Here is a 13008-nt window from a genome sequence, read left to right on the forward strand (position 1 = left end):
TTACTTTGAAAAATGCAGAGGGCCTTGGGAACATGATTTTACACTTATTTTGAGATTTTTCATTTGAGACGGGATTTGCGTACAACATTTGGATCCACCGTTGCCCATTGGATACGTCACTGACTGCTACGGTTTGATGGACCTTTGTGCAGTTGACAGTTACATTGCCAACTAATTTCACTAATTAGTAACTTGTGTGTACAGTCTTACCACATTGGTTTTCCATGATACAAGGTCAAGTCAAAAGAACGAGTCCTCCGCCCCAAAATTATTTTGGATCGTGACCCAAACATAGCCACAAAATCGGACGGAGCATCCTAGATCCAAATGAAGGGTGTCATGTACAAAAGAGAAAGGGAAAATTACATTGACACCCTCCTCTAGTTTCTGACACATCCACTTCTACCCCTATAGTTTAAAAATTAAAACGTGACAACTACACCCCCTGTAGTTTCAATTTGTATAAGGTAGGCCGCCTCAGTTGACGGTTTGTCCACAGATTGAAGGATTAGGATGATCAGATGGAGCTGATTTTTTGGGCACATGCTATCTATGTCAGGGCTCATCAAATGAACGCTTTGGATCATCCAAACAATGTGGGGCCACTGTGTTTTTGGTAGTGTTTGGATTCGGGTATGGGCCCACATTGCTTTGGATGATTCATTTGATGGGCCCTGACATAGATAGGGTGTGCCCAAAAAATCAGCTCCATCGGATCTTCCTAACCCTTCAATCTGTGGACGAACTGTCAACTGAGGGGGCCTACCTTATACAAATTGAAACTACAGGTTTTAAACTAGGAAAACATTTTGAAAACGGAACTGAAATGACTGTTGATTTGATCCTTTTCAATCAGTATTTATTGCTTGGCAAATGATATGGAGACGTAGAGGACCACCTAAAACAGGACCTGTAATGAGAATATGCCACGTGTTAAAGAAAATTTTACTTTTTGGTGATTTCCCTTCACTTAGGGATTGGTCATGTCATTAGTGAAGTTGTGGCATGAAGCAATTTGTTTGGTCCCCTTTTAGGTCTTACTCTCGGTTTCCCTAGCATTACTCTATTGCTTTTATGAGGATTTGAGTTCCTCCATTTGTCTTTTAGTGGACGTGTCAACCCTTTTCGATCTGTATTTATTTCCTTTTATGGGGATTTGAGTTCCTCCATTTGTATTTTAGTGGACGTGGCTCCTATGTTTGTTGCCTTGTTTTTTCCCAAGACGGAATCCCGTTTTCCTAGCATTGCTAAAAAAACTATTCATTTGTCTAATTATGAGGTGTTTTTGTATCATTTAAACTTTAAAAGCACCCTACTCAGAACAAAAACCCACATTTTCTTTTCCCGATTTTCATGCAATGACGATTTTCCTGTTTCTCAATGTTATACACAAGTTTCTTCCCTCACTGTGTATAACATTAAGCAGGACCTAGGACACATGATGATGGATGGTCATGGTAACGGCTTAAGCTTTTGGAGTAATTGGTTGTGACCATGGGACCAGAGTTCTTAATATTAAAAAATCTGCATGTACGGCCAACTTAAAGAGGGGCCACAGGTGCCAAGTGTATGGCCAACCCAAAAAAGAGGGCCCACGTGAGGGGGTGTGTTGAAGCATAAATGATTAAATAACACCAAGAAAATTTTGGAGTCTAAGGCGGATTTAATCTCCAAAAAATCAGGCCCAGTGATTGCAGGAAATCTTTAGGATGATTGAAGCTTAGGAGAAGGTAAAACCACTTATTTTATGCACTGGAAACATTCATCTCGTTGAGGGTTGAGCTTGATAGAAACGGCTCGAGCCCAGACATGGAAATGGTGTCACCAATGTGAGTCGATTGGTCCAAGAATTGGCGAACCAGCTTCATGGAAAGCCACTCAGCACTGCTCAAACAGGCCTTTGCAAGGGTCATCACTCCCAGAATTTCATTGGCTAGGTCTTCTTCCACGATGAGAGTTGGGTCGATTGAGGCAAGTAATGCAGCTGGATCAGTGTAATTCATCGCTTTCTGAAGCCATTTTTGTGCAGATGGGTCCTCTGCTCCGCTTACGTCTAGCCCGGAGACGAGGTCCATAAGTAGTATTCCGAAGCATTGAACATCGTAGCTCAATGATCCTTCCCCTTGTTCTACTTTCATAGCTCTGGTTAAGCTCCCAAGCCGCACTTCATAGTTTGCGACCAGCAGAATGCTACTACTCTTCACATCACTGCTCATAAACAAGGAATAATTACTATCTTTCTCAATCATCTTTACTACAACCTAAATAGCAATGATAACAACACCAATTATTCCTGGTAAATTATAGATAATTAATTTGAGGAATGATAGACTGAAGGGCGCCCTTGCAAAGTCCAGTTACATGGGCGCCCCCACGGGTCTCTATCTTAAGAAAGTGCATTTATTATTCATTTAATTTTATATTTATTAATGTCATTTCCATGATTTTCTGTGCCATAATAAATGTGCTTTCTTGACATGGACCAATGGGGATGCCTTTGTAACTGGATTTTGCAAGGGTGCCCTTCAGTCTATCATTCCTCACATAATTTATATTTTCCTTATTTTTAATATTTACATTTTTTTTATTTTTTTTTTCATTTCAAATTTTCACTGTTTCTTTTGCAAAGGACTGTTCAAAATACATTAAAAACAGATAAAAATCATAATTTTCATTTATTTTCGAATTTCTAATATCTATTTATTTTTTGATTTGATCAGCATGGGTATGCAACCCAATCTCATTTTGGGTGCAGTTTGTGTCCAAAGTTAAAAATCTTTTACATTGCAGTTCGCACAGAAGCTGCACTTAAGTGGGATCTTTTAAATTCCAACAACTAATGGTTTTTCAGAAGCATGGGATTTCGATTGGGCATCAGTGTTTCTTTGTTCTAGAGTAGAAACAATGTCAAGCAATAGAGTGATCAAGAGAAACGACAAAGTCACTTCTTATAGGACAAATCACATGAACTTTTTTTTTTAATCGAAAATATTCAACTAAATCACATGAACTTACTTATGAAGAATGGGAGGATTGCAGGTACAATGGAGAAATAATAACGTCTCAGACACCTCAATGGCGATTTTCAGCCGTGCGATCCAAGGAAGCAATCGATCTTTCCTAGCAAGAAGGGTAGCTAGATCTCCTCTCTCCATAAATTCATAGACCAAGAAAAGATTATCATTCTCTTCTTGGCAATAACCAAGCAATGGCACCAACCTCCTATCACTAAGACAAGCATACAATTCAAGCTCCTTATTTAATACCTCCACAACACCCTTCTTCACAACAATCTTTTCAGCTCCATCTATGCATCCACTGAAGAAATCGCCAGAGTGACCGATTCTGATCAATCTCAACATGCTAAAATTATCAGTCGCTGATCGTAGAGTGGCGATGCTCATCTCCCTTATAACATGACATAAATAAATTGGAGGAGGAGGGGAAGGCGAAGAAGATCCATGTTTTTGTTTGGAGAGATTTCTAAGTAGGAAGATGAAAACAAGGAAGCCAAAAAGGGAGAAGAGACCCCATAAGAGAAGCCTAACCGACTCGGGCTCCATGAATCTTCAATCCAGGAGATTTGATGTAATATATATTAACAAATGAGTATGTGGATTCACATGAAGACTGCAAGGTCCATGGACCATGCATGTATTTCAGTAAAAACATCCCAGGATTAAAAGGGCCTCTGAATCATGCACACACATTCAAGTTTAAAGCAAATTACCCAAATACCCTTATTTTAAAAGCGCCCATAATTATTCATCTACAACCCTAGATCACTTAAGTGACATTAAGTTGATTTGTTAAAAAGAGAACAAACTACTTATTAGAATCTGTTATTGGTGAAGCATGATCTCAGTCTAATATGGAAAGTACTGTACTCTTTACCCTAATATCAGGAGACGCCTTAGAAAGGCGTCAGGGTTTGTAATCTCTTCTTCAGAATAGTGGAATCGTTGGCTTGTCGCTCTGCCATGGACGTAGCCCATACCATACTGGTTGGGTGAACCACGTAAATCTGTGTGTGGAACTTTCGTTTATCTTTTGCGTATTGTTATTCTGCTGATCATAAATCTTTTAAGAAATTGAAATGCAATTATCATTATTTAACATCAAATCATACATTTTTAGATCTTTCGTAGGCTCTAATTCTTTTCATGATATGAACCAATTTACTAGTAACTTATTAAAAAAAAGGGTTAAAAAAACAATTTACAAGTGCCCTAACCTCTTCAATTTCTGGAAGAAGTATTAATAAGGAATTTTAGTCTTCCACTTCTATGAATTTTCCATTAATATCTTAGCAAATGAGGGATATTTTTATAATTGCACCCCACATGGAAGGGATGTGGCCGTGGGTTTTTTTTTTTTTTTTTTTTGGGACAAAGCTGCCTGTAATAGGTGAAATGACCAAGTACCCTTGTGACGTTTGAAAAGTGAAAAGAAGAAAAGAAGGTGGTTCCATAGTAAATTCAAGTAAGATACAAGGTCGGATTCAGAATATAATGAAGTGAGTGCTTTCAGTCTTTCACTGTCCATGTGATTTTAGGTTTAGTGTAGGACCCCGAGGCTTTTCTTCGTCTTGTAAATTTCTTGGAATTCGGCGTCCACGTCGGATTTTGAGGGGGTTTTTGCGTTGGGAGGATAATTATATTGGAATGAGGGAAAATGGACGAGAAATGAGCAGGGAATCTGCAAGCACGAGAAGCCGCTTCGCAAGCCCAAGGCTGGCGTTTTCCACGAGGTTTCTCGAAGATTCTGGAATACATAATCTGGAAGTGGGGCCATCAATATATACTTTGCTTTTGTTTCAACCGTCCATTCGAAAAGATGATGAGATTTTTGGAAACCATGGTCCGTCCGCAATTAGTTCACCGATTATTGGAAAGATGTGGCAAGGTCCGAGCAGTTTACTAAGATAAAATTATCCAAGAAGGATGGCCAATCCCAATAATAGGTTATCCAAGGATTTCTTTCTCCTTATAGAACAGTCTAAGAAGTTCAGTTCCTTGGATGATGTAGCGACATGATTTATTGATGCAGGTTTTCACCATCCATTTATTACATCTTATAATAATAATGGTTTGGAATCATCAAAGGGAGAGGATATTAGGGCACAATTTATCTATCGGCAAGGTTAAGAAAAGTTAATTAAAAGAGGTAACCATGAGAATTTAGGGTTCACAAATTACTCTCTATGAAGATAAAGTAAGAAACAAGAAAGGAATCAAAATCAAGAAAGAAATTAATATTAAAAAAAGGAGAAAGATTAAGAAAGAAATTAGGATTAAGGAAAAATACGAGTCCAACATGAGAGCTTACGAACCCAACAGTGGGAAATGCGAGGGTAAGATTGGAGTAGAAAGAGGCAGCTTATGAACCAACTGTTGAGGGAGGAGAGGAGAGAGATAAGTAGAAAGCAGCTTATGAACCAAACTTTGAGAGGTGATCGAGAGAGGAGGAGAGGTGAAAAGCACTTTAAACTCTACTACACCTCGTCTCTTCTTAGTAACTACATCCCCTTAAATCTGCCATTGTTACATTACAATGGACTGATTCACTCTTATTACACCTTTACTCATCACTTTACTGGTGTATGACTATCTACCTTCGAGCAAGTCTATCTCCTTATCAGTTCCCTATTTTGTGGTGATGACTGATTAGCCTAGTTTGGATGCCTTGCTCGGACCGGATGCAATGTTTTATGATTCCTGGCAATTGACAAACAAGGGAAATGTTAACATTTTTTGCAATATATTCTTCTATCACTGTGTTCTTGCATTACAGGCTTCATCTTCGCACTTTGAGATGCGCAAAAAGTCACGCATTTCCCCGGATTCCTAGGGTTTTTGGCCGTCCCAAGTGCTTTAATCCGTCGTGGAGCTTCCAAACTCTGGTCTTCCTCAAATGGGAATCAGAAAACCTTAAAGAAGCATCCATGGTCCACAGAATAAAACCGATAAATTTCTACATTGGATTTCATCAGAAAACCCATCAATCCAAAATCCTTTAGGCATGCATCTTACCACCAATTTAGCAGGTGCAAAAGTGCGTTCACTACAACATCTTGATGTTTCCCTGTTAGTCTTTATCGTTTTCCGATTAGGGAGATCTAGTAAGAAATTAAATTTGACTAGGAACTTGCCACCAGTTGCTCAATTTTAACAAGGACACCAATTGAGTCATCTGTTTAACTTGGGTAATAAAGGAACATGTGGTTGAACATTCGGATTTCTAAACCATGTTGATCAAGCAATTCTAGTTAGTAGTATGTATTTTGTCCATCGAAGGTAGACCTAGATGCTATAAGTAGAAAACTACTATGAAGGACTAAAGATGCAAATCTGAGAAATGATTATCTTTCTAAGAGAAAGCAGCAACCTAAATAATAAGGCAATTAAGTGGTCTATTCATTGTCTTAAGTCCTTTGTTCAATGATGCAGCTCCGTGGTTTGCAGATACAAGAGACAAAAACACTCAATGCTAGCTTGTAATGTTTTTTTTTTTTTTTTTTTGAATGCTAGCTTGTAATGTTTAGGAAGGGATCAAGACTGCAAGGAGATAAACATAAGAAAATCATGGATTGAAGCTTACCCATCCTTCATCATCAGTGAGTTAAGTTGAATATGCAACTTGAGCCGGAGAACGGAGTTCATCATCAATGATTCTTGGCGAAAGGTGATCCACAATTTTCGTGAAACTAACAAACTGACACACACCCAAAAACATCAATGGAAATCATATCGACATTGATTGGGTTAAAGTTACCTAAATTTTATTGGAGGATTTTCAAATAGTGACTTTTGAGGCCTATCCTCAATATCACTTCCTTTGGGTTTGAGACAGGCCTTCAAAACAGAAATCAATCTAAGATCAATAAGTTGCAGTCTATGGACAACGGGCAGATTTTTTTTCCCCCAACCTGATTAGGTATTTAAGGAGTGGCAGCTAACTTGGCAGAGGCCTTGATCGCAAAGCTGTTGTTGCTTATCTCCAAGCTTCCCGTTGATCATGTGGTCATTGTGTTGGCCCCACAACTTGGAGGAGGAGGAGACAACTTGGAAGCTATTGAACTTTTATTTCTTGGTTAAATGCTCCCTTGGTTAGTCTTCTCCATGGAGCCGTCGGAGATTTCAGTGCGTGCTTATGATGACACATGCCTTCTTCCTCGTCATTACTATGGCAGAATATCTCAATCTTCCCGCTCTTCATATCATTTACCTATTTCCTTTCCTCAGTAGGTTGAGGATGGCTTCAATGAGCATGGGTTGCAAAGCCAAAGTTGTGGAAATACAATTGTCAAATCCACCTTCATTTGGGGCTCTACTCAACTAGATTAGTATTTTCCACCATGCCACCAAGACCGTTCTATGGGAAGCAGCAGGAAGAAGGGGCTCTAAAAAAGAGAAATGCAGCAGATGGGCAGCACTAAAAACAATGTGATCAGTGAGTAGGAAGAAGTGCTTAGGCAACATGATGGAAAAGAAACCCGAACTGTGCGGAAAATGAATTGTGTAGGAAGTGTTGCTGAAAAAAATGAACAGAAAGCACATTGGAAAAGAAAGGTTAGAGTTGCAAGTTTTAGGGAAATAGATTCCATATCGGATTCCGACACAAGTACCGAGTGATTCGTTAATTCACCAATATATTTTAATCAATCCTAATTTTATTTCTTTTACATGATGATATGGTTATAATAGTTATACATTGGAAATTTTAGTAGGTGAAGTAAATATAATGTTTTATTTTCGTATAAAAAACTTACTATTAAAATAGATAAAACTCAAAACATGTAATCCCTACCTTTATTGTTGTAGTATTTAATAAAAAAAATTGATAAAAGAGATATAGAGATGCCACATTGAATCTTAAAGTGTTGGAATTCGACACGTGTCTGACATGGGTACGTCGCCGATTCAGAGTAATCTATGTAACAAAGATTCCTGAAAAGAAAATGCCACAAAAGTTTTATTTGAAAATTGGGAGTGTTTTAGGAACATGCCATTAGAAGAAAAAAAGACCTGCCTAACAGGAAGTATAAGCTTAATTAAAAGAAAGTGTGCTCGAAGTTAGATACAAAAAAGAGCTTCCAAGGTATACATTAGTGCATTTCACATTAACTAGGAAAACTCCATTAGGGAGAAAAAGAATCTCCTGAGCAAGAAGCAGTCTAAATTGAAAGAAAGCAAGCTTCTTGTTAGATTAGAAGCGAACACTCAATTAATAGGAGGCACATTTCATATCAACTACTAAGTGTGGTTCTTATTAATTTGGAAGCATACTTCTCAACCAATAACAAGTGTTTGACTTTGGAAGCGTGTTTCCTAAAAATTTTGGAAGCGAGTAGAATTTAGCTTCCAATGTGAAGCTTACCCTGTTAAAGGAGTTTCTGGGTACTGTGGGTGGAACAGTTTATGATGATCATCACAAAATTTCTTCCAGGCTACAAAGTACCAGCAAATTGCAATGAGCTGGTCACCTGACAGCTTCATCATGTAGCATTCTACTGGTTGTATCACTAACGGTATTGATCGACTGGCTGGACGTTCAATGTACCATTCTACAGGTATCACCAACATTGTCAGCTGGCTCTAGCTGGGGATCCAGTGCCATGGGAATTTGTAGGAATGAAATAGGTATAATGTAGAAATCTATATTCTCCACTATTAGCTAAAGGTGCAAAAGAAGACTGAACTTGGTGAAAATGCTACTATAATTGCAGCCCTAGTCATGTAGGACAAAACCCATCAAAATCAACATAAAAAAGGGCGGCCCAGTGCACGAGGCTCCCGCCTTTGCGGGGTCTCGGGAGTGCTAGATGTAGGGTGAACTGAGAAAATAATAGAATGGAGATGTAGGGTCTAAAGCAAAACTGTAGAAATACTGAAAATGAACAATAGAAGAGACCAGCTAATCACAGATGGAACTGATTGTCTCATTCATAAGAAAGAAGCATTCCCCAACTGCTCAAATCAAACATATCAAGCAATTTTTTTTAAAGGTAAACATATCAATCAATTGATCCACAAGAACCTAACACCTCCATAAATTCAGATAAGAACAATTTGCTAAACTTTTTCCAAAAAAAAAAAAAAAACAATTTACAAAAGAAAACGTCTTTCAACCCAAAAAAACAAGAGGAAGAATAAAAAACAAAAAAACAAAAGGAAGAATAACAGTAGCACAACTTAAATGAATAGCAACCTTACAGAGATATGAATCAATAGAAAACAATTACCAACCCAAAAGAAAAAGAAAAAGAAAAAGAATTGACTATTCATTTTGGAATTTTTAAGATAATTTTAAGGAATGATAAAAAGTAGTCAAATTACACTAGATAGAGCTGTCCAAGGAAGAAGAGGGGTGTGAACTTAATAAAATCCGAGCTCGGTAAGGCTCGCGAGCCTGGCCAAGCCTGACCGAGCCGAGCCGAGCTTTTGAGCCTAACGAGCCGGCTCGGCTCGGCTCGGCTAGGCTCGGTTCGTTTACACCCCTTGATATTATAATTTATAATAGCACACCGGGATGATGCTCTCTGACCCCCTTTTAAGGTGAATTGTGGGCAGACTTGCATGCTTTTTGACGTCAAATCATGTCAAAAGGGGGGGGGGGGGGGGGTGCTACAGGGGCGAAAAAATCATCACCCTTATAAGATTTAAACATTTTCACAGCCTTATCGCTGTATATTGTTAGTTTCAAGTACAATTTATTTACCCCAGATTTAGCACCTTTTTAATATTACAGTAGCAACATTTTATTACATTTTATTTGCTAGGGACAATCGCAGAAGGCATTTTGCCACGAGAGCACAGCCACCTCATGATTAAAGACAAAATCTATTGAAAAGTGTGCCTATGTGGCTGCTCTCTCATGCAACAGCCGTTCCGCGAAATGTCTTATGCGATGGTCCCTAGCAAATTCCTAGTTATTAATACACAAAATCGGGATTTGCTAGCGTCCATCGCAGAAGGCATTTCGCAGATGGTCTGTTGCATCTGACAGCAGCCACACGGGCTCATTGTTCAGCAGATTTTGTCTCCATTGTCAGATGCGACAGACCATCCTCGAAATGCCTTTTGCGATGGATGCTAGCAAATCCCCATATAATCTACAAATCTGATACAATATATATGGTAACTGATATTTCACCCCCTTTTCTGCATTTTCACCCCCCTTTTGTTTGTCTTTTCTTGCTAAGAGTAGAGATGCAGTCCATTTTAAGAAAAGACAATCAAAAGGGGGTGGAAATATCATCTCGCAATATGTATTTGCCAACAAAATCACGCGGTGGAGTCCACCAGGTAACATGTGGGTCAACAAATTATTTGATTTTCAAGTAAATAAATTTAAATTAATTTTTATTACATAAAATACAAACATAATTAAACTATAAAAGAAATGCACCTTAAGCAACTCAATTGATTGAAAGAAAACAGCCATGCAGATAGACCATTGGGATAAATGGTGGGTCCCGCATGGGAACATGTTTGTGCAATCAAGACAGTTGAACATGTAGAATATCATGAGGCAACCCCACCCTCTCTTGCTCTCACGCCTATCAGACATCTCATACCTAGTGCATAAGATTATAAACAACAAAAATCAACGGTTCCCCTTTTGTGGGCATGGCCCTAAAAGAAACTTAGGCCCTATTTGGATCGAAGGAATTTTCTAGAAAAGTTTTTTTTAAAAAAAAACAAATGGATTTTCTAGAAAAGTTTGGAAAGGAAAAATGTTCTTAAAATTTTTTACTTATTCACATATGAAAAAAAGTATTACATGAACCAATCCTATTCAATTTTTACTAGGGGTGCAATTCGGGTCGGGTTCAACCCGAAGAAAAAGTCAGGTCGGGTCGAGTTCGGGTCAGGTTCGGGTTGAGGGTTTGGGCAACCTGATCCAAGTGAAACCCGACATTTTTTATCATATTTTTTTGTGAGCTTAAAAACTCGGGTTGGGTCGAGTTGAAATCAGGTCAGGTCAGGTCAGGGTCAGGTTGGAAAAAGGTTTCCTCGGGTCGGATCGTGTTGAACCTCGTCGGGGTGGAAATCAGGTCAGGTCAGGTTCGGATTGGAAAAAAGGGTTCCTCAGGTCGATTAACCCGACCCAACCTGACCCGAGTTGCACCCCTAATTTTTACTTTGGGACCTTTGATTTATGACAGTATCCCTCTTAATTAACTACAAACCTTTCTCTCTAAATTGTGGGAAGAAATTTTTTCTGAGAAATTTTTTTCTATCAGAAACATTATTCTTGCAATAGACATAGAAAGAGGGGTTAAAGGTGATTCAGGCGCATGCAATGGAGAGAGAGAGAGAGAGAGAGAGAGAGAGAGAGAGAGGGAGGTGACTCACGCGCATGCAGTGAAGCTATCGATGTAAAGCATTTAACGCTAAAAACATCTTGAAGTAGTATAAAGTGAGAGCTTTTAAGGCTTTAACACATTTAAAGTTTGTATGTGGAAGTGGCTGCAAAAAGATTCAAAGCTCTGAGTACTTTAGGTTTAACAAGTCTCACCAGTCTTACTCACCCCACCAATGTTCTCGAAAGTCACACTCGAATGCGCCATCCCACTAAAAGGGAACTCCCAAAATGTTCCAAATCCAACACCACAGTCAAAATAACTCCTCGGACTTCTTCAAAGTTGTAATCACAATGCATTTGTCAGTGGGATAGGGATGGAAGAACCCTAATTCACAATAAAAAATGGAAAAAGAAAAAGAAAATGAATTTACATCAGGGTTTGAGAATAGAACCTTAGAAGGGAGAAACCCAATGAGAAGGCTCGAGATAATGCCATGCACCTGTATTTAAAGGTGGGACCTACCTATGATCCATTTAGACCGTCCACACCCTATTTCTGTTCAATCTCTACCGTCCAATCAAGTTCCTCAAAATGGATGGTCATTAAATTTGATTATTATCCAACTATTAGGACTGGGTCTTATTTTATTACATAAATTAGATCATCGATCTTCAATTTTGGATGGGATTTCCAAACTCGAGAGGATTAATGGCGTGGTTCACATTGGTCTCCACTAAAAAAAAGTATTTGTGGACATACTTAGCAGCTAGCACGTGCAATGAAAGAGCAACTCGGTGTCATTGGTTACATAATATAAGAGTTTTTATATGGTGCACACAAAAAGCCATTGGGCCCACTATCTCTTTTTGGGCTACACTTTACCAGCTCCGTATAATTTTCAAGGGAAAATGGTTGAGCTGTTTGGTGAACAATAAATTAATCTTACACCACCTATATCCTTAAGTACAACATAGCTGATTCAAACCATTTATCTGCTATAAATCAACGGGCCAACCTCTTGTACTATCAAATGATTCTGAGGCCCTGTTAGTTTAAGATTGTGCCTACCAATTGTGATCCCTAGGCCAATTCTTGCCTTTGCTGTTGATCTCTTTTTTCTTTCCTCTTTTGCTGTGTTGTTTAGGTCTTAGCTCTGTTTATTTCTCTTTTTGTTTTTTGTTGGTTTCGCCCTGTGTTAGGGGTTGTCTCTAATCTTCATGTATTTTTTCTTTTTTTTAATGAAATCTGGTAGGGGTCTTGCCTAACCCCAGCTTACCCATCAAAAAATAAATCAATTATTGGACTCAAAATGAACAGGGCCAAAGCCGAATGATTAAAAAAAAGAGTTGCCAAGGGCAAGACTGAGAAGAGGGAGAAAAGTGGCTAAAAATTAGGGTCCCATTTTTCAGGCGACTTTACCCACTTCTCACTTCCTCCCACCCACCCTACGCCCTCTCTTTCCACTTGTAGGCACTAATTTATCATAAAAAAATTTTCTGGCTGCCGGACATTGCCTAAATTCATGAAGAACACCTCAAATCAAAGGGTTAGAGTAATCTGATGGGGTGGAGGGATTGGGGATTTGGGGGCGTGTTGCATTCATGGAAAGGGTTAGCACTGATAAATCAATCATATGATTGAACTATTTGTCACTTGTAACAATTTGTGGGGCATGCCACGGGTGCCATCATGTGAAC

The 13008-nt window shown here is 38.7% G+C and overlaps 1 protein-coding gene across 1 annotated transcript; it reads right to left on the reverse strand.

Moving 5' to 3' along the window:
- Positions 1-1745: 1745 nt before the first annotated feature.
- On the reverse strand, positions 1746-3563 carry LOC143882732 (putative LRR receptor-like serine/threonine-protein kinase At2g16250). The gene is made up of 2 exons (XM_077386166.1): positions 3072-3563; positions 1746-2261 (listed from the first exon to the last, which is right to left on the reverse strand). Exons 1-2 carry the CDS (start codon positions 3561-3563, stop codon positions 1746-1748), a joined length of 1008 nt encoding a protein of 335 aa, XP_077242281.1.
- Between the last annotated feature and the right edge of the window lie 9445 nt (positions 3564-13008).

This window comes from Tasmannia lanceolata, unplaced genomic scaffold (assembly GCF_043159265.1).
Source record: "Tasmannia lanceolata isolate RefF3 unplaced genomic scaffold, GAP_Taslan_0.1 ptg000008l, whole genome shotgun sequence".
In the NCBI taxonomy this organism is placed as follows: domain Eukaryota; kingdom Viridiplantae; phylum Streptophyta; class Magnoliopsida; order Canellales; family Winteraceae; genus Tasmannia; species Tasmannia lanceolata.